The following is a 26518-nucleotide window of genomic DNA, read 5'->3' as shown; positions in this document are numbered from 1 at the left end:
TCAACACTTTCATCCTTCCTCTATAATAGCAATATCAGTTCAAAAGCACGTATTAAGTGCTCACTCTGTGTCGGGCACTGTGTTAATGGCTTGAGGCAGAATACAAAAAGATGGGGGAAAAAACCCTAAACAAAAACAGTCTTCTCTCTTTCAAGGAGCACCCAGTCTCCTTAAGATGGGTGGAGACAGGCAAACAACTAATTATAAGGGAAATATAGAATAGACTGGAGATAATCAATCTAAGAGAAGGCATTAAGGGAGATCAGAAAAGGTTATGAAGAAGGGGTTTTAGCTGGGACTAGAAGAAAAGCTCTCCTCTTTGGGGCTCAATTTTCTCCTCTGTGGCTCCTGTCAGTCCCAGCTGAATTTGGCTTTGAAAGTTCAACTGCTGTCCAGTTTCCTGTTTTGTGCTCCAGAATGTGTGTGTGTGTGTATGTTTTTTTAAACTTGCTTCAGGCACTAAAAATGCAAGCTGTTAAGAAAACAGTAGATTCAAACTCCAAGGAAAATAATTTTAATTAGATAAAACTTCCGAATTTTCCTGTCTTGAGATATTTTTCCCTAATTTTAATCAATTCATTTTAAAGGGGAGAAGTGAAAAATACCCTTTTCATAGAAACTCCAGTATGCATACAGCCATTTCGTCCAAGATAAACAAGTTGCTGTTGACCATAGTATGAGATATCAAGCTTTATTTTGATTTTAGAAGTATAGTCTATAGAAATTTGTTGGCAATACTGAGGGAGCAGAAGTGTGCAGTGAATATAAAGTCAAGGGTCCTTGTTCTGCTGCCTGCAGTCACAATTTCTAAAATCCTCCATTACCCTGACTTAAAATAAGGGGGACTAGATAGTAAATCTTAAATTCTGCAATTAGAAAACAAGTGAATGAAAAAGTATTTTCTTTTGAAAAATAAAATAGTGCCTGATGTCAACAAGCTTACATTCTAATATGAGATATAATCCATATTTGAAGTTTCTGCTATAAGTCAGATGGAAAGAACTCATAGTATTTTTTTTTATTTTACAGAATACAGAACATAACATTTTTCATCTCAATTCTTAGCTAGCCCTTAAATTACTCAATTTCCATAATAGTACAATAAAAAAGGTGATTATATAAAAACCCAGAAAATTTGTTATGTACAACTTGCTATCCCTTTAAAATATAAAGTTATTTGCAAATATCTTTTTTCTCCCATTTCCTTTTATTTTATTCTCCTCTGGAGAGGGCTACCATTAGACACAAATAGGTGAGTATTCACACATACACCCTTATTAAACACATTTATATATGACCATATAAATATGCATACATGAAGTCATTCTATTCATATACTTGTATTAGTTCTTTTTCTGAATACAGATAGCATCTTCATGTCTTTTATAGTTAATGAGTATTTATTTGATTTTTATTTTCCCCAGTTATACATAAAAAACTTTTCTTTTGGTTACACATATACATTCATTAAAAAAAAATTTCCTTATGAATCATATTGGGAGAGAAAAATCAGAACAAAAGGGAAAAAATCATGAGATTAAAAAAAATGAACATTGCATGTGTTGATTTACATTCTGTCTCCTTCTGATGTAATATGATTTTGTGGTCCCCTGATTTTAGGGGGGGCTTCTGTTCTGGCAATAAGTCAGTGATTCTAGATTTTCTGGATTTGCAGTCTGCCTCAGGAAACTTCTATTCCCAATCTGTTTGATTCTGACCACTCCTTGGATAGCTTCTGGCTTCAGGATATTCCCACAGATCAAACTCCTGAGACAATAGTGAATAAAACCACTCTTCAATTCATTGCTAACTGATAATTTGGTCAGTAATAATCTAGTCAAAGAGAACCAAAATCCTTCCTACCTATGAGCATAAGATTGGCATATCAAAGCTAAAAGCTGGATAAATGGTGTTTGAACTTAATCTTGAAGGAAACCAGGAATGCTAGGCTGAGAAGAGAGAGACCATTCTACAGAGGGGTAAAATCCCATCAGGGAGAAGGTACAGAGATGGGAGATGGGGAGTTATGGTTGAAGAACAGCCAGTAGATGCAGTTTGTTGGATCTCAGAAATGACTGGAGAATAGAATGTTGGAAGACTAGGAAGGTAGGAAGAAGCCAGATACTGAAGAATGTTAAATGTCAAATAAAAGGCTTTATAGGAAAGTCACTTAAACAGCCAGCTGCGGAGTAGTCCATCAGTTATGAAGAGGATTTAAGATTAGCCTTCTTGTTATTTATGAGAACTTTGCTCCTAGTAGTTTCTCTCAGCTCTCTTGGTATCATTCTGTGGACCCCTGCCAGTGGGGAGATAACTCCTTAGTCTTTAGTCAGGGGTTTAGTCTAGGCCCACTCTGTGGGCAGTGGGGGCATTCAGGATTCTTTGGTGTACCCTCAGCATCCTCAAGCAGCCCACATATTCGACCTGATGCATTATTTTCAAATGTCCCTTTACCAAATGTCACCATCCCCACTCTGAATGCACCCCACTTGTACTAGCTACCCTGCAGGGGAATAACTAACCTATCCTTTGTTTTCTTGCCAGAAAGATGATAATGTAGGCTATCCATTCCAAAATTATTCTGACAAACTTGATCATAATGCTTTTATATCACCTTTCTTGAAGCTTTTTCATAATCTCCTGAGAACTAACATTCCAAATTCCAAAGCCAGCCTATAGAAACAAAGGGCTACACTAAGTCTATACCAAGCTACTCATTTGAGAAAAAAAAAAAAAAATGCTCTCCGTTGTGAAAGCTATTTTCACTGGTCACAAGCTAGGAGAAACAAACAGATCTGTCAAACATGCCCAATTTGTGAAAGAGCTGCTAAACTCCCATCCTGAAGCCTATTTGGAGGAGGGGTACATACTTAGAGAAAGCCTGGTAGATGAAATTTACACATATGTCCCCTCTCAGGGGCTTCAAATTGCTTTTTTGTTTTTTGTTGTCACCTTTACTAATTGGGTAAAGTCTTCCCTTGTAAGACTGAAGACTCAAATTTCTGTCAAAGGAGATCAAACCCATTTAAGATTAATTATCTCCATTCTGCATGTCATCCTCTCTACCTAATGATTAACACCTTTTAAACATGGTGCTTGCATTCTAAGTCATCTGAGTGCTTCTTTCACTGTGTATAATGCCAGTGCTTCAGACACTGCCCCCACCCTTTCGACAAAAGCTGAGATTTGGACAAAAACATTTCTTTGATATTTATCCTAGGAAAAGCTGTCTGAATGAGAGACATTCATGATAGCTTCATCTCCACCCACCCTTCCACTCTAGCCTTGGGGTTCTTGGATATTGTCCCTACTACCTCCACTTTAATTTTTTTTTTTTTTTTTTGCTCATATTTGGCCTCTGCATTTTAAGCTACTTGTGAGATTTGTTTTTTCAAGGTTCTAAGCTATAAACTTCCAACTACTCATTCAATTTGATTACCATTGGCTAACTGATTCTGAAATCCAGCATCCTACTGAATGCTGCTGCCATTTTGCTTCCCCTCCTCAGCCTGGACCCCACTGATGCATTATACTATGCCCTTATTAGCGTAAAGCAGCTCCAGAAGATGAAATCTCTGTCCCTTGGTCCCAAATAAACTTGCAGTACAAACTGCTTGAGGGAAATATGTAATATTGATGAAGTGTGGTACCAAAAGTGGGTTATCATCTGTTCAGAGATGGGAGTTCAAGTTCGGAAGTGAAAGAATTCACTAACTCCCAGAGGCTATCGCAAAAGAGGAAGCTTTATTATTTAAACACCAAGAGGTATTCTCTTAGCGAGCATACCTTTCTCAATGGAGAGAGATCTGCAAAGAATCATTTTCCAGAAGACCTATTTTAAGTGTAAGTTTAGGGAAAGTTTGATTATTCTCAATTGAATGTGAAATCTTTCCTGGAATTGTGATTTCCTGACAAGATCAATAGGAGTTTGATTTGTTCTTGAATGTTCTTGAATAGCTCAGTGGTTCTCAAAGTATGGTCTAGAGAATCCTGGAGATCTCTGAAATCCTTTTAGAGGGTCTACAAATTCAAAAATAAATTTTATTTCCAATATGGTAAATGTCTATAAATATAATCCAGATAAACAAAAATGCTTTGGAGATATCCTCAATAAATTTTAATAGGATAAAGATACTGAAAATAAAAGTTTGAGAACCATTGGCATAGCTTGTCGCACTCTGAGAGGATGTGAGACCATTTGGAGCTCAGATCAAAGGAGACATGGTTTCTGTGATTTTACAGAGTTCACCCATGTCAATATGATTTTGTTGGTCCCCTGATTTTAGGGGGGCTTCTGTTCTGGCAGTAAGTCAGTGATTATAGATTTTCTGGCTTTGCAGTCTGTCTCAGGAAACTTCCATATCCATCTGTCTGATTCTGACCATGCCTTAGATAGCCTCTGGCCTCAAGATAGTCCCACAGATCAAACTCCTGAGACAATAGTGAATAAAACCACTCTTCAATTCATTGCTGATTGATAATTTGATCAGTAATAAACTGGTGAAAGAGAACCAAAATCCTTCCTATCTATGAGTCATAAAATTAGCATAACAATTCCAAAAGCTGGATAGATGTGTTTCCTTACTTCTGTTTCATTGCTGAATTCTCTTACAATTCCTGCTCGCTGTTGTAATGGCATTACTTATAATAAAATTTGCCCCTTGATTAGGAGATGGGTTTAAGCCTGCAAATTCTTTTGAGACTGTCACTGGTCTATGACCCCAAACTTTTGGGGTACCCTTTCCTAACAGTTCTTTCTCTGAACTCGGTGTTTTCTATACAAAGTTTCTCTTATTGCCTTGAATAACTGAACTAAGAGAAGAACTAAGTTTGTCAAAGTTGGTCATTTTACAATCTTGCTGTAGCTATGTACAATGTTTTCCTGTTTCACTCAGCATCAGTTCACGTACATCTTTCCAGACCATTCTAATCAGCTTGTTCATTTTTAAAAATAGAACAATATATTCCATTACTTTCATATGCCATAACTTATTCAGTCATTCCTCAATTGATGGGTATCCACTTAATATGATTTTTTATAATAATCAAAATCATGGTCTTTTAAGAGTATAACAAAGCAGAGGATGGTTTTAATGCTGCTTCTAAGTCCCTTCCACGGTTAAAATTACATCTGATTTTGAACTATTTGACAGGGATTTTGGTGTTGAGAACTCTTTTTCTAGTCTTCACTGTGCCTCCTGAAAAGGTTGGGGCTTGAGTATCTGCAGAAAGAGTTGCCAGGTCACATTTCTAGGGGTTGCTTCCCACAATGTTGGCTTGGAGATGGAGGGCAGGAGGAGAGAGGAGAAATTTCTATATGCACAATAAAGTTGGTTTGAAAATTACCTAAGTCAAGGATATTTTTCATCTCTTCCTTCTAAAATGAATGAAAGATGGAGAAAAATGATCTTAGAGAAAAGCTTTATCCGTTATCTAATTAGAATTATTTCTCAATAGAGCCACAGCTAAAAATTTTAATGCTGAGTAATTTTAGTTACCAAATCTCTTGCTGGTACTTAATGTATGTCTTCACACTCCAACCCCTTAGATCGTCAACTCCTTATTTGAACACTATATTTATAATAGCATTATATTCGTTGTCGGAGCTTAATCCCTGCCACAAAAACAAAAAAAGCCAAAAATTTACCCAAAAAAGTAGGCTCCTTGAAGTCAAGAGTATTGTAAATTTCCACCTTCATATGTTGGAGGCAACTCAAAGAACAATGTAAAAATGTCATTGAAAATACTTAAATCTCGGAAATGGGTGAACATTAAAATCAGGGTCTGGTTTGTTATTTTGCTTTGTCTAAGAAAGGGCAGAGAATGTGAATTTAATTTAAAAGACTGTTCTAACATTCCCCTCTCCCAGTTAAGTATCAACCTCTTAATTCTTACGCTAACGCACTGCCTTGGCACACAGTAGGCACTTTTATTGTTTGAGCAAAGGCGAATTTCCAGGATCTATTTAGCCCCGTGTGTTTATGAATTAACACGAAATTTCCACATAAAACGAGATCTGCGGCCAAGGCACCCAGAAAAGCGTACTGCCCGACCATTTACCGCGGCTAGATCATGAGTTTGTAAAAGTCAGTCAACTACACAAAAGCATGCGCGCAGCAGAGCACGGGGATGGGGTGGGGTTAAGGGGGGAGTGGAAAGAGGGATGGAGAGAATACTCCATTTCCCAGAATGCCCTTTTGGAATGAGCTTTCTGAACCCGGGGCGGAGCGGGGTAGAGGAAAAAGAACTACATTTCCCAGAAGGCACAACTAGCATGCGGTTATAAACTCCGGCGGCTCAGGGCTTGCTGGGCAGCCCGGGAGAATACGGTAGTTCCTAAATAGTGCGCTGCTGGCATGCGCTTGTGAACGTTATGGGGCTTGGAGGGAGGTGGCAGAAGAGAGGACTACGTTTCCCAGAAGGCATCACTTCCACGTGGTAAGTTACAGAAGAGAGCCTGGTGAACTTTGTTTCTCCACCCTTCACTCTTCTTCACGAAACAACCGTCATCCTTTGCTGCGCGGCATGCTGGGAGTCGTAGGCTTCCTCCGCCCCGCGGGCCACGATCGGGGCCGCCCATGAGGTTGCCAGCGTTTGCCCGAGCTGGATTTCCGCGAGAGGAGTTGCTCGCAGCGGGAGCTGAGGAGGCTGCTACGGCGTGGGGGGCGGCGGCGGCGGCGGCGGCGGCGGTGTGGGTGTCCCGGAGCTCGCACGGCGCGCGCTCGCCTCTTCCTGCCGCGGCGGTGACCCCGCCCGCTCGTCGGGCGCCACGCAGTAGGAGTCTCGGAGGAGCTGCGAGCGGCCGGCTGCCAGCGGCGGCCGCGGCTGCGGAGCTCGCCGCCTCCCTCCCTCCTCGGCTCCACGGTGGCGACCTGCTCCGGGGCTGAAGGAGGCGCGGCGGGGATGGAGTGACCGGCCGGGGAAGGTGGGCTGTCCTCGGGGGAGGGGGAGGGAGGGCTGTCACCCCCGGCCCATTTCATCTGCGCTGCGGGGCCGGGGGCCCTCGGGTGGGAATCGGCGGGGCGCCTCCCCCTCCCACGCCAGCAGCACGTGGAGCCCCCCTCTCCCCCGCCGCAGCTTGCCCCGCCCGAGACTTTGGGAACTGGACCCCCCCGCTCTGGGATGAGCTCTCCCGAGCACAGGAGGGAGGGCGCCTATAACATTCTACGCCGGATCCTGGCTCTAATCTTCCCTTTCTTTCCCTAATTTTTTTTGGCGGAGCTAAGATGCTTCTGTAACCAGAAAAACGAGTACTGGGCCTCTGAAAGTGCTCATTAGTCGCCTGGGTGGGGGAGGGAGGACGGGAACACGCGGTTTATGGGAGTCGCATCCAGGCAATTACAAACTTGTCATTTTGATCTTGAGGGAATGTTTCAGACGAAAATCCTCCAGGATGAGCTGAAAGAACTGCGGTGTGAAAGAATTTTTATTTTTTCTTCCCAAAGGATTTAGTTACTGATTAATGGATGAGGTGCTAATGAGTTTTTTACGCGTCAGGGTTTTATGGTTTAATTCTTTTGATTAAAGCAGATAATAGATCTCATTACTTTATTAAGATCACCTGCGACTTGAGAATGGTAGTTTTTTTATTCTAGTAACCACTAGGTTTTTCTCCATCTCCCTTTTTGCCAAAAGGAAAAAAAAAACCCAAAAAGGTGGGGAGGGTGATGAGTTAAATTTTTATCCTTTTTTGGTATATTATGTGCTTTTAATTAGGTTTGGCAGTGAATTATTTTCACGTTTTAGGCATCTAGGTGCTCCCGAATTCAATTCTAGCCTTAGAACACTACTTATATGTTGACCCTCCAAGTCATCTAATAAATGTTAAGAGGGACTTGACCTCTCTTAGGTTTCATCATCGAAAAATGGGGAAAATAACATCTAACTTTAGAAGATTGCTGTGAATATCTTGAAATATTTAGCAGAGGGCCTTGGATCACTTACAGCCCATAAAATGTTGGCAATTGGATCAAGGTGTCTGTTCTCCACCCCCTCACTCCCCCCCCCCTTTTTTTTTAAAGTGTTTTTGAAATTTTTTCTGAGAATGTGGAAAGGATACTGAAGCCTTTCTAGAGCTCAGTTTCCTCATCTGTAAAATAAGAGGATTATACAAATGATCTCCCAAGGCCCCTTCCAGCTCTAAATCTAGAATAAGATCCTATAATCCCATAAATAGATTAGAAGTAATTTTTCTCAGATCACAAAATAAATGCAACAAAAATGAGATAATTTCAGCTCATAAGTATTGTGCTGACTTATGTTTCCATCTTAGCTTTAGATTTAGAAGGACTTTGGAAGGTCATCCAGTCCAAACCCATCCTTTTTCAGATAAGGAAACTGAGGCCTAGATAAGTTAAGTAATTTGTCCCAAAACAACATAGGTCAACCAGACCTGGGATCCAAAGCCAAATTATCTGACTCCAAATTCAGCATTTTTAATGCGAATGCTGTACTTGTATGAGTGATCTATATTTCTTCCTCTCATTCTAAAGATAGAGGACTGAAATTTAGAAAATTTGCAGCACAGCAGTTAGACACCACGGAGGTAAGACTCCCTTTTCCCCCCTCTAAAGATAGTGATCAGTGATTTTTAGCTTCAAGTTGCCAATGTATGTGTGGCCTAATGGAATTTTAAAAATCTCATGTCCTTTATAGTTCAGTTAGTTACAGGAGAAGCTACTATAGGAAAATTATCAAAGTAATAGAAGGAAATAGAATTTTAGAGGTCATTTGAAGCCTAAATTCTCTTTCTAGTGTTCACAACAAGTGATAGAACAACTTCTGCCAGACCCACCTCTAGTTAATAGATAATCTCAGTGAATTTAAAAGATTAGTTACTTGAGATAGAATTTAAGGCATATAAACCCTATTCATTGATTTTTTTTAAAAATGAAATATTAGGAAAAGTGAATCAAAAGATACATATTTCAATTGTTACATAAATTTGGATTTCAAAAATGGAAATACTAGGTTGCTTATAGTGACTGCATTTTTAAACTTGGCTGATAAGAGTAAATTCAGAGTGTTCCTTAGCTTTTGTAGACGATTGATACCCTGCCAAAAACTGGTTGCAAAGAGTTGATAGACTTTTCAATACATGTCTAGTTCAGAAATGTGTCCACATTTTATTAATCTTGAAATGGAGAAAAGCCCTCTTGATCCAAGGGTTGTCTTTGACTCTAGCCCAAGGAGCTCATCAACTTTGTTTCTCTACTCAGTTTTCAAGTGCTTATATATGTATTTTTTTAATATTGCCTTTTGGCCTAGTCCCATTTCTGTGCTAGAGGAAAATCTCATTTTTGTAACTGAGAAGTGTGCCAGACTTCATAATGGGGGGGAGTGATTCAATACTCATGCCATTTGGTCTGTCAAATTAGAGACGCCATCTTAGTGACTTAAAATTATTTTAATGTTGCATATTTTTTCTTTGGCTTTACCTCTAGATACTAACTAGCCTTTCTAAAAACACACTAAACTATTAAAATTGATGGTTAGAATTACATGGTATTTTCAGGAGGAGGAACTAAGATTTTTTTTTTTTTTTTTTTAATAAAGCTTTTTCTTTTTTTTGCTGAGGCAACTGGGGTTAAGTGACTTGTCCAAGATCACACAACCAGAAAGTGTTAGTGTCTTGAGGTCAGATTTGAATTCCTGTCCTCCTGACTTTAGGACTGGTGCTCTATACACTGTTACCTAGCTGCCCCTACAGTTTTTTATTTTCAAAACATGCATGGATAATTTGACAACATTGACCCAAGTTTTAAGAATTCAGATTTAATATGTAAGTCAGATGATTAATACCACCATTCTGAATTACATTTCTAGGATTAATAAGAATTAGTTCTCTTTCATCCAGGGGCTAATTAGTAAACTCCTAGTGTCAAATGTCTGAAGCTAAATTTGAACCCTGGTCTCTGGGACTCCACCTTACCACATCCTATTTTTGACTGTTCATGAACATCTCTAGCAGGAAATTAAATGCACCAGATTAGGCTCTTTGTTAGCCACTCTGATTAAAAGGTTTGGGATTTGGGTATTTGATAGAAAAATATGCAATTTTAACTCTTGGGACTCGCTTAGGATTTGCTGGCCTCAATTCTAGCCTAGGGATGGTGGGGATAGAATTGGGTAATAATAGCTGAAAAAATGAAATTTCGGATTTAAATGAAGCTTCCTAGTCATGCTGCTTAATGTACTAAGTTTCAAGTATTAAACAAATGGATTATTGTAGTTATTGGGTAATTTTGAAAAGTTAGAGAACTGCTGTCTACAACGTTTTTACTTCTACTTGGAAGAACCTTATTTTAGAAAAACAAAATAGTGGAGAGTTATCTATTAGATTCTTACAAATTAAGCTTAGAATTAATTTTTTAGAATTATTTTGTAGTTTGATATAAACCTGTATCTTTGTTCATAGAAACAAAGGACTCTTTTAATATGTACAGACTCATTTTAAAAGATGTTTTGCACAATTTTTTGACCACTATAAATTTACATGCATATTAAATTAAATGTATTCTTTTGATGAGCATCTTTTTTATGTACAAATACTGTTTCAACTTTTTTTGTCTGTAGATGTTTGTGAATTCTACTGTGCGATCAGGGGGCAAGCCTAATAAGATTCAAGAGCTCAGAGTATAGCAGCAGGCATGGATGAACAAGCTCTCTTAGGGCTAAATCCAAATGCTGATGCAGACTTCAGACAAAGGGTAAGTTAAGTTTGTCTTTTTTTTTTAAACTTAAATTTTAAAGTGCAGCATAATTGTAGATGCTGTTAGATGATTTAAGATTAGACTAATCTTTTATTATATAGTACAGTCTTGTTCATTGTAAATAATACTGAATATTTGTGTAGAGACCAAGATGCTTTTACAGTCTGCTTCATTGGGAGTGCTGAAGTAAAACTATGACTTGTCCTTTTAAATGAAAGCATAAAGATGTACATGAAAGTGCACTGGAAGACTGGGCATTGCTGATGTTTCATCCTTTACTTTTTCTTGTTTAAGATTGCAAACTGTTAAATTGTTAAAGGTTGAAAGTAACCTTTCCATAGCTGAATATCTTTGCCTCATGTTTAAAATGATCTCTGAAATCGAGTCTGATTCTTTTTGTACAGCAAAATAATGTTTTGGTCATGTATACTTATTGTGTATCTAAGTTATATTTTAATATATTTAACATCTACTGGTCATCCTGCCATCTAGGGGAGGGGGTGGGGGGGTAAGAGGTGAAAAATTGGAACAAGAGGTTTGGCAATTGTTAATGGTGTAAAGTTACCCATGTATATATCCTGTAAATAAAAGGCTATTAAATTAAAAAAATAAAATAAAATAAAATTTAAAAAAATGATCTATGAAATCATTTAATTATTGCATATCTAATAAATCTGATATTTTAGCTAAAAGTTTATCTCATTAGTGTTCTTCATATACTACAACCTAATGCAATTTAAAATTAAAAATGTATATCAGAATTCAACATAAAATAAAATTTGACATAAGTGATTTTTGTCCTGGATTCTATCCTAAGAAGCTTCAAGCACCTCAAAGGTAGTGTAAGCTGTAAAATGGTTCTTTGATGCGACTCCAAAGGATAATGTAATCTCATTAGAGATGGTATTGTATCATCTAATAAGTTGTTTTAAGTAATACAAACTATAAGTTCTAAATTAAAACACGATACAAAAAAGCCTCTCAGAACAAATGTAATTAATTTTTTAAGGTCATCAGGCCTTTTGAAGCTTAGGCTTTGAGGTAGAAAGGAGGAACTTCTTTTCTACTCCTCTCTTTTTTCTTTTTGTTGCTAATTACAATGAGTGGCACTATATGCACAGGGTATTTAATAGCTACAGCCAACTACAGTGAGAATAATTAATCTTACTCTGATCATTTTTCTCTCCTACTTAAATAGATGTCTTTTTATCACTTTCAAAAATACAGCATATCTTGCATACAAGATGCCCAGTGAATTTTTCAGCAGGCTAGCAGGGAATTTCTCCACTAATAAATTGTCCTCCCAAGGTTCATTGTGATATGGAGGTGCCTCTGGGTTTCTCGGAGTACAAGCTATGGCACTTCTTAACCACGCTGGAGAAACTTGAAGCATAGACCCTGTGACAGGGACTACCTAAATTGGGAGAGCATTATGGGAACTTGATCACTAGGTGACCAATTTTGTTTGGTCACAGCAATTCTTAGTCTGCTATTAAGGGGTAGAAAAGTTAAGGTTTGCCTTAGCAAGAGTACTTAAAGTGGGAAAATGGCAAAGCATTTGAAGTGAAAAAGAGATAGCAAATAGTTTTCCTGATTAGTGGCTCATCTCAGTACTTTATTGTATTTATCATTTAAGTATCATAGGAAATTAATAGAAATCCAAATTTAAAATGTCTTTTGGGTCTCAGATTACTGTATGAAAACTCTTTAAGAAATTGCATACAATCCTGTACACTAGAATTAAATGGAAAAGAAAAGAGGTTCTGAAAGTGATTAGAATGTAGATCACAAAAAAATAGATGAAAGGAATTACAGAAACTCATTTCTTCCAATATCATTGCCTTTTGTTTAGTCATTTCAGTCCTATCCAACTTTTTCTGATACCTTTTGGAGTTTTCTTGGCAAAGACACTGGAGTGCTTTGCTATTTCCTCCTCCAACTTGTTTTACAGATGAGGAAAACAGAATCTATAGATTTAAGTGACTTACCCAGAGTCATCTAGCTAAGTATGTCTCATGTCAGATTTGAATTTGGGAAGATGTCTTCTTCACTCCAGTCCTCATGCTCTGCACTGCAATACCTAGCGGCCCACAAGGTTACATGAGATAAAATCATATGATCATGAACTTAGAACCGAAAGAGAAGGCCATTGAGTTCAAACTTCTCATTTTACAGATGAGGTGCTATGACCCCCAGGGTTAAGTGACTATCTAATATCCCAGGCCTGGAGTCAGAACAAGATCGTCTGACTCCACTTTTGGTGGTACTCTTCCTACTTCATCTACTCAGATTTCTTGAATTTTTCTCAAGTGTGATAGTAATTGACCTGATTGAGCTGCTGCTTAGAAAAAGTAAAGCATTATGACTAGAAGAGAACTCTGTGGGAAGTTGATGACTTCTTTGTACTTCCAAAAAAAGAACACAGATGAGAGTGGATTCAAAATGGCTGAAGGAAAGAACAACAGTCATGAATTAAAGAATGAAATCTTTTGTCAGGTCACTTTAAGAGACTTTACAATGTTTTATTTGTGTTGCCTGTCTTATGCAACATTGTTTGGAAAGATGGGTAACAATTTCAGCTGTTTTCCTCTAATGGGGTAAAGTAGCACATATCCGGCTACTGTTTTTTATAGGTCTTTTTATTAAGTAGCATTCATTGAATCTTGCTGCTTTCTCCTGTTGCTTTGTGCTGTGAATAGAATTGATGCTACTGCTATTTGGAAACAAAATTATCACCCTGCACATAAAATCAAAACTGATGCACAGCTGTATAAAACAAAGATCCTAGTGGCAACTCTTGGTTGATATGACACTTAATTGTTTTAATCCAGTGTTTCATTCATACTGTCCTATTTTAAAGTTGTGTTTCTAGTCTCAGCTACATCACAAAATGGGGATCTTGTTCACAGGCACTTTGTCCACATGTATGTGTTGAATTTAAAATCTCTAGTCTAGAACATTCCAAGTGTTATTCTTGAGTTATGAGAGAAGGAATTCCTTTTTTTCAGTTGAGGGTAGGAAAACAGATTATATTGGTTTTGGTGGTAAGTGGAGCTGATGGCTACATGCTCAAGACTAGAACCTGAACACAACCTCCCATGTCCAAAGTCAGTGCCTGAAAGGACAGACTTAGATTCTTTAAAGATACTCTAAAGATGATTAGCACGCAGTAGGAATACCTTCTAGAGTCTGTATTTTCTAAAAAATTTTTCCTAGAAACTTAACAAGGTTTTTCCTCTTGATAGCTCAAATGATAACACTTCTAAGATTATGATAACAATTCTTGCCAATTTTTTTTTTTTTTTTTTTTTTTTTTTTTTTTTTTTGGCCGAGGCAATTGGGGTCAAGTGACTTGCCCAGGGTTACACAGCTAGAAAGTGTTAAGTGTCTGAAGTCAGATTTGAACTCGGGTCCTCCTGATTTCAGGGCTGGAGCTGTACCACCTAACTTCCCCTATGATAAAATTCTGAGATTTTTTTTTTTAATACTCTATTTTCTATTAAGTTGTCAATATATTAAAAACTTTTAGGTCAGAAAAAGTTCAAACCAATGCTTATTGTTGGTTATTAGCAGTAAAGTTTAGAGAGGGATATGACAATATTCTGAACACTTAGATTATTTTACATTTATAAATTATAAAATTAGAAAGCGAATTGTATTTTTTTTTATCTTTTAGTAACGTTTAAGTTTGAAAGTTGTGGAACATTGATTTTAATTCTAAGTGAATTTTTCTTTTATAGGCATTGGCCTATTTTGAACAGTTAAAGATTTCCCCAGATGCCTGGCAGGTGTGTGCAGAAGCTCTCGCCCAAAGGACATACAGGTAATTAAAACTTAATTATGTAGAATTCTCAGAAGAATTTAAACTTAAACTATAGTTTAAAAAGAATTAAGATTTTTCTGACCTCTCTTTGCAACAATTTTTCATGGAACTTTATAATTGGGGAATGACTTCACATGCAACCAATAGGCAGGAACATTAAAGAAGAAATTAATCTGAAAAGTCTTCCAGAAATCCAAATTCTAGGGGTTTTTAAATATGGAATAAACTACACAGGCATAAGTTGTATTAGTTTTCCGTTAGAAAAAACCCCTGCAACCCCTGGAAAAGATATAATTGATTCTGTTAAGGAAAATTTGATGTTGGGAACATTTTAACATTTTAAAATGTAATTAAAGTAGGATAATAGGTTTAGAGTTGTAAAGGATTTTATATTTTATCTAGTTAACTTCTTCCCCCTCCCCTCCAATTTTGCAGCTGAGAGAAAATGAATCATTTAGATAATTTCTAGTATGTAGCTTATGTTTTTTGAAGAAGCATTTAAATAGTAACTTGGCGTACAACCACTTGACCTCAGGCTAACTCCTACTGGAGTGCTACTGGAACCAGTGTAGACTAATTTAACAAATTAAATACAACCCAGATAATGTTAGTTTATGTTTTTATCACTATGTTAGTTTATGGTTTGAGCCACTATGAGGGCAGCTGGAACAAGTATTCCTAACTCTTGTCTGATAGAAACCTCATATCAGAATGATGTTTTTAAATGCATAAAATAAATTACAATGGAAACCAGTTTTACTGAAATATATTTATCAGGATACTAAAATGTTCACACCTTCTTGTTCTAAAGGGAAGTCTCATATTTGACATGGCTTTGAAGAGTAAAATTTTCATACCAGCTGTGCCTATCTATCTGTGATATTCTATCTATCTGTGATATACAAGGTTTTGGAGGTGGAATTTCCTCCAAGGATGATGTCTTACTGTTACTTATCAGCTTATAGTACTGCATCCTTTTATTATAATTTTGTCGCTTAACACAAATGTTTTGGGGAACATCTACCTCCTAGATTTCATTAGCAGTAGAGCTTCATTTATTTAATGAGGGCAGGAATGTGAGTAGGAAGGTTTGGAGTTGCCACCAATGACTTAGCTTACCATCTTGGTTTCCCAGTATAGATCATTCTACTTTTAGAGACCTAGTGGTTTTAATATTTTAAGATATTTCTTAATTATCAAAACCTTTTTACATATCAAATGTGAGCTAATATATGCTTTGTCCCATGTTTATTAAACTAATGGGAGAAAATTTCATGTATGGGTTAGTATTTTAGAATTTAGATGAACTAGTAAATGTAATTTTATTGAAAATTGAAAGGTATAATATTTTTTAAAGCCCAGAGTTTTTAACTGATTAGTTGATGATTTCCATACCTTGTACTTTTTATTAGTCCTTTTATTCAGTAAATTCACTTATACCAAGTCAAGGATAGATTTTACTGTTAAATATGTTTTGTTGTTGTTTTGTTTTTGTCTTTATTCTGACTTTTTTTTCTTTTTTCTATTTTCAGTGATGATCACGTCAAGTTCTTCTGCTTTCAGGTTCTAGAACATCAAATAAAATTCAAGTGAGAAGTTTTTCTTTCCTGATCTCATTTTAGCATTCAGATCTACATGGGAAAATGGGTTTTGTTTTTATTTACCTTATAATATTTATCATTTGCTAGATGTTTTTCTTCAGAAAATTAGAATATAAGTTGGCATAATTGGTGCACTGTCACATTATTTGTTAGAGGACCATGGCTTCTGATTTTGCTTCTGCCATGACTTTTTAAGGTTTTTAAGGTTGATCTCCAAGTCTTTTGAATTGTATACAGACCTCCACATAATCAGGTGCATCTGATTTCTAGTCTACACAAGTTTAATGGGAATCTTAAAATTGCAAGGTGTGCCAATTTGAACCATTTCATCTGACATAAAATATCTTATGAGATTCTTTCCATACAACATTTGGTAAGAATCGGAAAGTTTAAAATTTACAGGATCTGGAAATTATCGTCCAACTCTCTAATTTGAACAGAGGAAATGAAAGCTTGTAAAGCGCTGATTTCTCCCAGCTGTCAGATGATTCAAATCTGAGTCCCCAATTCTAGAATTCTCCCGCTAGCAGTCTCAGAAGCTTGATAAGAACTAGATTGGAGCAAAATACCTGTTCAGTCACAGATTACAGATCTTTTTTTTGCCTTTTCAAAGCAAAATAAATAGGGATTTCAGTGAGAAACAGGAGGATGCAGGTGAATTCAAGAGCATCTTGAAAATATATTTTTAGAAACTAGAACAAAATATTGCCATTTTCCATGCATGTGTTAGGGAAATGATGTCTATGAATACCATTATTCATATCCATTTGTTCTTGTCTTAAAAACCTTGTTATCTCCCTTTCATATAAAGCATTTTAGGTAGTAAGTGGTCACACAGACACTGGACACCAGACCTGTAATTAAATCCACCCTCAGACACTTGATGCTATCTTTTTGCTGATGGGCAAATCAGTCCCAATTGCCCCTTCACCTCTGCTTTTTCATCCCCAATATAAACCAAGAATAACTTTGACACCATTCTTCCCCAACCTCTCCACACCCTTGGCAGGAGAACATGTACTATCATCTTTCTTTATGTACTATTCCTTACCTTTTTGTTTTGGACTAATTTCCTACATCCTCATTATCCTAATACACATATAGTGTCATAAATTGAGCCTGGAGTTGAATTAAAGGTTTAAGTTTTAGTCAATTGCCTAGTCACTATAATTTAGCAAGGGAGAAAGAATAGATATTTTGGATTTTAAAAAGTATACTCTACTATAAAACATAAGGCTTCAGATAAATAAATAGAAGGGTTAAAGTGTTTTGTGCTCTTGACTAAATAACTTTGGGTAAAACTTATGTTTCCTTGAGCCTTTAAGCCTTTAAACATTTCATTCTTCTGGAGTTATTGCATGTCTACTTTTAGCATAATGGTGGTTCAGGTTATTCAAAAGAAAGAAGTGAGGGTTAGGGTAAAGAAAGATGATAGTACATGTTCTCCTGCCAAGGTGTGGAGAGGTTGGGGAGGAATGGTGTTTATATTGGGGATGAAACAAGAAGTGAAGGATAGTGGAGAAGGGCTCCTGGGACAAAGTTTGGAGGAAGACTGTGTGTAAGAATAGGGACCGATGTGTGTGGGGGAGACAGGGAGAAGGGGTGGCATGGGACTGAACTACGGAAGGGTCTCTTGTGACCAGGATAAAGGGAGAAGAGTGGAGGCTTTTGCTTTCACTGCACTATGGCAGACCCATGATGTTTCATATATGAAGACATAAGACTCGTAACAATTGGAGGAATGTTGACTTTGTCAAATTGATTTTAAATGATAAACGTTTTCTTGGAAATTAAATCACTTCATTTGTTATAATATAACCTGCTGACTCTTTGAAGATTTGTTTATTAATTAGTGACATTTATATAGAAGTTGCTTTAAATTTTTGCCTTTGATCTTTACAAACATCCTAGTTATTATTTCCATTTCATAAATGAGGAGACTTAGGCTCAGAATTGCATTACTTGCCCATGATCCTTAGCTAGTAAGTGTCAAAGGCAGAATTCCAGTGGGGATCTCACCTGGCTCCAAGATCCATTGCTCTTTCCTCTTTGTCAGGGTGTTTCAATTTTGTTTGTTTGTTTCAGGTACTCAGAACTCACTGCAGCTCAACAACAGCTAATTAGGGAAACTCTTATAACTTGGCTACAAGCTCAGGTAAAATAGTAAGAGCAACAAAACTTTGCCAGTTTCATCCACAACACAAATCACATTAAGTAATTCTGTTTCTGGGTTTGCATATTTTTCCATTGAGGGCTGTTGATAAGAGGACTGGCTTTGGTCTACATAAATTTTCAGAAATATTATTCTCTTTCAAAGAAGAGATGTGAAAAACAACTCTTTAACTACTTATATAATTTTATAGAAGATAGATTTCAGCATTGTGATTTTAAATAGACTTTCTAGCATGTCCTTTATCTTGTGTTCAAATAATGCAATGCATATTTAGCTAAAGCAGCCAAATAAGTGTCGGTTCTTGAAGTTTGTACTTAAAGCTGTTCAGCTGTTCCCCAGTTTCCATGGTGTTTGATGAACTCATTTGATTGTATGTACTTAAGAAGTGCACAAAGACATACTCAAATTTTGTAGCATGGTTAAGATGTTGACAACCTGATATAGGAAGAACCAAGCCAGTTTCTTAAAGTGATTGAAACTTAATAAATGGGTTTTCATATTGGCATTTTGAAAAGGGCTTCTTTGGTATATTTTTTAGGTTGTTAAATGAGTTTAAATATATAATATTGCAAGATATAAATGTGATCTTGTGGTGCTGATTATAATGCCATTATGATAGGTTAAATGAGTAATTTGCAATTTAGATAAATTTGTTTGTTCATGAAAGAAAGCACCAGTATTCCTTTCCTATGTTTTATTATAAAGGTGATTGAAAACAAAGGGGCCTTATCTATATGGAGAATTTTTCTTTTTTGGCCTATTTTAAATAATCTGATCAAAGAAATTGTGTAGAAGAAAGATTTTGAGACTCTTATTTCAACTACCAAATAATTGAGAAAAATAATTGAGATGTACACCGTATTTTCATATCATAAAATTATAGAAACTGTTTAAAATTCCTTTTTTGGCCCCCTGGATACATAGAGGCAAGGCAGCTGATGATTTTAATGTTCTTTCCTGTAAACCCAAACTTTTTTGGCTAGCTTTTTATTTAACAAAATACATGCAAAGATAGTTTTCAACATTCATGCTTGGAAAGTATTTTATTCCAGATTTTTTCCTCTCATTTCCCCCCTCTCCTAGACAACAAGTAATTCAACATAGGTTAAACTTGTTCAATTCTTTTAAACATATTTCCACATTTATACGATTCATATTTTGTTGAATGAATTTGTATCCTTAGTGTTACTCATATTTAACTGAAAAGTTTAGATGAAGATGAAATAAATTTTACATTTTTCCAGTGAATAAATTTTGAAAGCAGTTTATGCTGCAAATCTCTTATTGAGTTTATTATAGTGTGCTTAGAATGTTTCTGCTTCTTTTAGATGCTGCATCCCCAGCCAGAGAAGACTTTCATTCGAAACAAAGCGGCACAAGTCTTTGCATTACTCTTCGTTACAGAGTATCTCACTAAATGGCCCAAGTATTTTTTTGATATTCTATCAGTAGTGGACCTTAACCCAAGAGGAGTAGATTTATACCTCAGAATCCTCATGGCTATTGATGCAGAATTGGTAGATCGAGATGTAGTTCATACATCTGAGGCAAGTAACTTTGTAGACTTTGCAACATTGATTTTTAGTTTTATATGGATTTTGTTTACTAATAAGTGGGCATTTAGGTTTTTTTTTGTTTACAATGGAAGATAAGTAAAGATACAAAGTTGCTTTTAAGTGTATACATTTTCAGATGAAGTAACATCTTAAAGAATAATCCCAAATTTACTAAATGCTTTTCTTTGTCAAGTTTTTTCTAATAATTCAGGTGTGTAAATTGATACTTTGAATGTTATCAATCTAGATTATGAAATATATTACGTTCAGATGTAGAATTTAACTTTTCTCCAAATGTAGCTTGTACAAAACTTAAAATATACTTTGTAGTCATGGTTGTCAGTAGAGTCAGATTTAATAAAAGTAATGGAAACAGTTTCTCTCCTGGCATAGACATGCTGGAGAAATCTGTTTTGTGATCTTTCTGCTGATGCATCCAGGTAAGGTTGGAAGTTTCCTTTGGTTTTCATGCTTGGTTGAGTATGTGTTTTATTACTGTGAATCACATAGCAAGCTCTACTTCCTCTGCCAGTATCATTCATTTAATAATTGAATATGTACATGTTGTCATAAGACCTCAAGGCATTTAGAGAAGAAGCAACACCATACCTTGTGAAATTTAAAAGCTCATAGTAGAAATGAGGTTTAAACAAATAATGTGAAATTGAATTTGATGTTGGTTCAGTAGAAGTGCCAATAAAGTTTGTACCATGAAATTAGACTTAAAATGGTATACAGTTTTATGCTCCATTGTTGGGAAGAAGTATTTATACATTATTTACTATGTCAGGTACCATACTTTATGACTATTCTCATTTGATCCCTACAACCACTTTGAAGTAGGTGCTTTATTCCCATTTTATAGGGACTTGTTCAGGGTCACACAACTAGTCTCAGAAACCACATTTAAACTCAAGATGTCCTGGCTCCAGACCCTGGGCTTTCTTCTCCTGAAATCACAGCCTCTTCTCTTAGCCAGGTTTTCCCTTCTGTGAGCCAAGGAGACTGGGGTGCACCATTTTCATTGTAATCTCAATTTATAACAATATATACAGCAACTATTTTCATGTGAGACACTTGGAAAGAAGGAGGCCCCTAAAAGTGGTTACTATTCATTGAAGGAGAAGAAATGCTGGATTTTGATTTAGAGAATATGAGGTTGAATGTCATTTGTCATTTTGTTAGTCAGATGACTAACAAGTTATAGACTCTTGAGCCTTGATTTCTTCAGCAGGGTTGGATTAGAGCAAAGGTGTCACACTGAGTGTAGCCTGAACCTACAAAGACACAATGAAGCACAGAAAATGACTGTACCCACAGGAATTCTGATGTTTGGCTTAGTGATGGCCTTCCCTTTTTTTTTTTTTTTTGGCATTTGAGACTATTGGACTAGAATACTTCCAAGGTTCCTTCTAGCTCCAGTAAATGTGGTTTACAACAGAAAACCCCAACTCGAATGTATAGTGTCTAAATCATTTTTAACTTGGCTTAATTACAGCTTTTTTTTTTCAGCTTTACAATCGCACGTTGAGTTCTGAATGTATAATTATGATTTATAGAGTTTGATGCTGAGAAATAGAAAATAGGACATAAAGAGAATTAGAGCAAGCCTTCTTAAACATTTTCCTCTCGTGATTCCTTTTCACCTGAGAAATTTTTATATTACTTGATTTATATAGGTATTTAAAATAGACATACAAGTCAGACATTTACTGATGATTTATCATAATTTTGTGACCCACAGTTTAAGAAACTTTGAATTAGAGGACCTGTGGTCTCAGAGCTGGTAAATAAAAAAAAGGTGATAGGGAGTCTGTCAAAGCATAATCTTTATTAAACATATGTTTGGATTTTGTTAAATATTTCCCAGTTAAATTTTAATTCCCTTCCATCATGAGAATTCATGCAAAACATTTCTGTATTAGTTGTGTTCAAAGATTCAAGAGAAAAAAATAAAACAAAATGTGCCATACAAATTTGAAGTTTTATCATATGAAGACATGGGTAGATGTACAGTTTTATAACTAGATGTCTGATGAGATGTTTTTGTTTCAGGAGGCCCGTAGAAATACATTAATAAAAGATACCATGAGGGAGCAGTGCATTCCAAATCTGGTGGAATCATGGTACCAAATCTTACAAAATTATCAGTATACTAATTCAGAGGTAACATGCCAGTGCCTTGAAGTAGTTGGGGCCTATGTCTCATGGATAGACTTGACCCTGATAGCCAATGATAGGTAAGTCATTTATTCTTTTTTGATAATAAACTTGAAAAATGCATAGTCTGAAAAATTTCATGAATTTGTCTGTGTCTTAACCATGTTATACCTCTTCAGGTTTATAAATATGCTGCTAGGTCATATGTCCATAGAAGTTCTCCGTGAGGAAGCATGTGACTGTTTGTTTGAAATTGTAAATAAGGGAATGGACCCAATTGATAAAATGAAACTAGTGGAATCCTTATGTCAAGTGTTACAGTCTGCAGGGTTTTTCAGCATTGAACAGGTCAGTAAGATGACTTGATACTTATTTGTAATGAGTGGACCTGCTTGGGATGGGAATTGAATCTACTATTTGTAGTTATAAAGAAACACTATGTCCAAAGGCACCATTACTCTAACATCCAAAAAAGTCAACATTCAGTATAGCTTTAATTATAACTAGGAAACATAGTTACACAAATGCTAAAGAAACAAATGCATATAATAGTTTCCAACTAATTTGAGCTATTTAGTCTTAGTTCTAACACAGCAAGGAAAGTATTTTCAGACCATTTTCATTCTCTGATGAAATCAGTTTTAAAATACACATTAAGAACCCTTCTTGATCTGACAGAAATAAACTAAAAGAATTTTATTGGTATTAGAAATTTTCAAATGAGGAAACTACCTCTGTCAGTTCAAATCAATATCTTCTCTACAGTTTACAGTCTTTGTAGCCTTAAATCCTGAAAGAAGTTGAGCGATTTTCTCGAGGATTGAGCAGGGAATGCAAATGAAATCTAGGTTTTGAGATCTCTTTGTCCATTGTGTCTTGCTGCCTTTCATGCTGGAACTCTGTCATGAATATTGGAAGAGAAGCTAGTACACTTTAACATTGTTACGTTCTACTTTTGGGCTTAGTGATACCTTGCTAAGTATGAAGAAGGTTTGGTCACTATACTGGCCATCTTCAGATTCAGATCTTCATTTATAGATTGATTTGCCACAGAATTATTAAAATAGTTTAAGTTGTTAAAAGAGTTCATTGCTTGAGGGAGATCTTTGAATAACAAATCAATTTTGCAAATAATAATTTTAGGCTTAATTTAGTTTTAAGAAGGGCAAAAAAAAAAAAAAACATGCTTTATTTTTGGTGCTAGAAACGTTGGGCTCATTTCAAAGTCTTTTTAAGTTTAAAAAAAAACCTTTCAGGGGCAGCTAGGTGGCACAATGGATAGTGAAGTCGGGAGACCCGAGTTCAAATCTGATCTCAGACACTTAAACACTTGCTAGCTGTGTGATCCTGTGCAAGTCACTTAACCCCCACTTGCCTCACCAAAAAAAAAAAAAAAAAAAAAAAATCAGCTCTGTTCTTGAAGATTGTTTTTAATTCTTGAAAGATGTTTTTAATTCACTTTTGAATTGGTGACTCAGTGCCATTTGTGTTAAATTAATAGGATCCATTCATTGCTTTTAAGAAATTATAGAATTGTAATGCCCTAAATCAGAAATACTAATGACAAAATAGTAATTTTTTGTAACTTAAGTTTTTCCTAGAGACTCAAAAGTTTTTGTGTATTAAGAGCTTTATGAGATAATGTTTAACGACTTTAATCCTACAGTTATTTCTTATGCTTCTCACACCAATTATTTCTCCTGACATTTAATGCTCTTGTTTTTTCTAGTAACTGAATAATTAATGCCCACTCATAAAAATGACCTCAAATGATGAAAACAGAACATTAATGAATAGAGAAAAAGCTAGAAATTTTTTAGAACACATCTTTCTCTCCCCCATATATATATAATGTGTGTGTGTGTGTGTGTGTGTGCGCGCGTGTGTATGTATTCATGTTTCTAGCATCAAATGTGATATAGATACTAGAAGCTAATTTGTTAATAACATTTATCCCCTGAAAGAAATTTCTACTTAATTTTTAAAGCAATATGTTTTTAAAAAAACTGGTACTGTTTAAGATAATTTTTGTATTGGTGTGGCTTTCAATTATATACAATAAGCTAATGGTGTTATATAAATTGCTTTCAGGAAGAAGATGTGGACTTCTTAGCCAGATTTTCTAAGCTAGTAAATGGAATGGGGCAGTCATTGATAGTCAGCTGGACTAAACTGATTAAGAATGGGGATATGAAAAATGCTCAAGAGGCACTACAGGCTATTGAAACAAAAGTGGCTCTAATGTTACAGCTACTAATTCATGAGGATGATGATATCTCCTCTAACATTATTGGATTTTGTTATGATTACCTTCACATTTTGAAACAGGTAAGATGATAGTAAGTTTCAGAAATAATTCTGTGCCAAAGTAATTATCATATTTAATTTTAGACTTTGGAATGTTAATGTCTCGTGATAGGATCTTATAAAACATGGCTTATTTGAATTCCTATAACCAGATTAATTCTTCAGTCTGTGATCTCATGGATGTGTTTTTTCTTTCATTTTTTTTTTTTAACTTTGTTCTGCCATAGACATGTCAATTTCATATGCCCTCAAAAATAATTTACAGAGCTTGACGTAGAATGGTCTCTAAGGGAGAATTTCAGTTCCAATATTCTTAAATTTTGTAGACCAAGTCAGTAAGCACTTATCAAATGCTTATTATGTGTCAGGCATGCTACTAAGCTTTGGGAACACAAAAATAAACAGAAAGTCTCTCCCTTCAAGAAACTTATATTCTAATGGAGGAGGACAGCACACAGTTTAGGGAAAGGAGGGAGCATTGTATTAAAAGCACAGCATGAAAAACAAGATGTGGATCTCTTCAGAGTCCTTAAAATGATCAGGAACAGTCAGAGGATGAGGTTACATGGATGGAGAGTTCTTTCCAGGAAAAGAAGTCCATTTATAGTACAGAAAATCCAGTAATCACAGAGGAAGGGACAGTTCTTATAGTAGAAGTCCAGGTTGAAGAGATTTTGGGGACATGGATGTTAGAGAAAGTCCAAGTTGGGTCCAGGATGGAGTCAAGAATATAAACCTGGCTGGCTTAGGCATCTTCAAAATAGAGATTTTAAGAGAAGTCAGCTAATCAGAAAGATGTCGGGTCCAGGATGGAGTCAAGAATATAAACCTGGCTGGCTTAGGCATCTTCAAAATATCAGAAAGACATCAAGTTCCGCAGGTAGACCAGATGTCCAAAGTGAAGAGATTTCCCTGACGTGGTAGAATTGAAGGCCGTTGTGTGTTTTCACATTCATTTCATTGTGTGTTTTCATCATCTCAGGGATGATGTTGAGATCTTTCCAGCCAAATAGTAGTCATGTAACATTCTTGTTTTATGTAGTATTTATGTATATTAGATTTACTTCAAACTTTTTAACTAGAAGTCTGTTTCAGTACTATTTCAGCATATTGCTGAGGGGAGATATGGCCCTAAACCTTATTAAATATTAAAAAGTCATTGTAACTCAGAGTTAATAGGTTGTGCTAAACCAAAAAGACATCTACTGTGGCCTGGCAGTTAACTCTGTCAGTGTTTTGAGAATTGGCCTAGCTGTATATTTCTCATGAGAAAAGTGGCTTCCATGTTGAATTTGGGCTATAGAAATTCATGAAGACTGCTTACCAGTAGAAAGAAAGTATAGTCTCTTTCATTAAAGGAAAATTTACCAACATGTAGTCAGATGAAAATGAAATAAAAATAAAACTAAAATTAGTAAAAATTAGTAAGCAAATAAATTTCCTGGAAAAGTGATATGATCTTCATAAATATAAGTTGGATTTACTACTTTTTTTTTTTTTTTTTACTAGCTCACAGTGCTCTCTGATCAACAAAAAGCTAATGTAGAGGTAAGACCAAGAAAATTTCTCCCTTTATTGAGTATTATTGTAAATTGATAATGGAATGTTAATTGTATAAAAGTCTGGAATAATACATAAAACATGTAATTCTTAATGTGTAAGTAATTAACATGAAGCTTAAAGAAATTTCTTTGTTATAGGCAATCATGTTGGCCGTTATGAAAAAATTGACATATGATGAAGAATATAACTTTGAAAATGAGGTGAGTTTTTTATATCTTTGGAATATATTATGTAGGAACTTGGTTGTGTCTCTTTTATTTGTTTAATATTACCATAGATTTAAGTTTTATTAGTATTTGAGTTCTTGAAAAGGCATGTGAGAGATTTGTTTCACCTGTTAATTTGAAGAAATTTGAATATAAAACCGTTTAGTCAAAAAATTTTATTTTTAGTATTTTTATATGCATCAACATTTTCACTGGCGATTTAACTTTTACACTTGGTGAACCACTCAATTAATCCCTTTGGAGCTTAAATAATGTAATGTTTTGGTTGGTAGGTTTTTTGTCTTCAGCCTTAAGCAATGTAGATCCAACTGCTCTAATATTAATGGGCTTAAGGGCTGGATCCAAATGGGAAGGGGAGAAGTCCATTGTAGTTTTGGTCACATTGAATGTTCTATT

At 35.7% G+C, this 26518-nt stretch overlaps 1 protein-coding gene across 1 annotated transcript in view; it reads left to right on the top strand.

The window, feature by feature from the left end:
- The first annotated feature begins 6839 nt into the window (after window positions 1-6839).
- XPOT (exportin for tRNA) overlaps window positions 6840-26518 on the top strand; it is a 43140-nt gene continuing 23461 nt past the window's right edge. Inside the window, exons 1-11 of the mRNA XM_031940906.1 lie at window positions 6840-6925; window positions 10576-10709; window positions 14453-14535; window positions 16068-16124; window positions 18222-18291; window positions 19638-19856; window positions 21921-22105; window positions 22205-22373; window positions 24117-24353; window positions 25842-25880; window positions 26033-26095. Of these exons, the coding sequence (XP_031796766.1) occupies window positions 10650-10709; window positions 14453-14535; window positions 16068-16124; window positions 18222-18291; window positions 19638-19856; window positions 21921-22105; window positions 22205-22373; window positions 24117-24353; window positions 25842-25880; window positions 26033-26095 (1182 nt within the window). The 5' untranslated portion in view covers window positions 6840-6925; window positions 10576-10649. The remainder of the gene's footprint in view (window positions 6926-10575; window positions 10710-14452; window positions 14536-16067; window positions 16125-18221; window positions 18292-19637; window positions 19857-21920; window positions 22106-22204; window positions 22374-24116; window positions 24354-25841; window positions 25881-26032; window positions 26096-26518) is intronic.

The sequence above is a fragment of the Sarcophilus harrisii genome, chromosome 5 (genome assembly GCF_902635505.1).
Source record: "Sarcophilus harrisii chromosome 5, mSarHar1.11, whole genome shotgun sequence".
Lineage (NCBI taxonomy): Eukaryota > Metazoa > Chordata > Mammalia > Dasyuromorphia > Dasyuridae > Sarcophilus > Sarcophilus harrisii.
The sequence above is the reverse complement of the archived record's forward strand: the minus strand, read 5'-3'. Positions and strand labels throughout refer to the sequence as shown.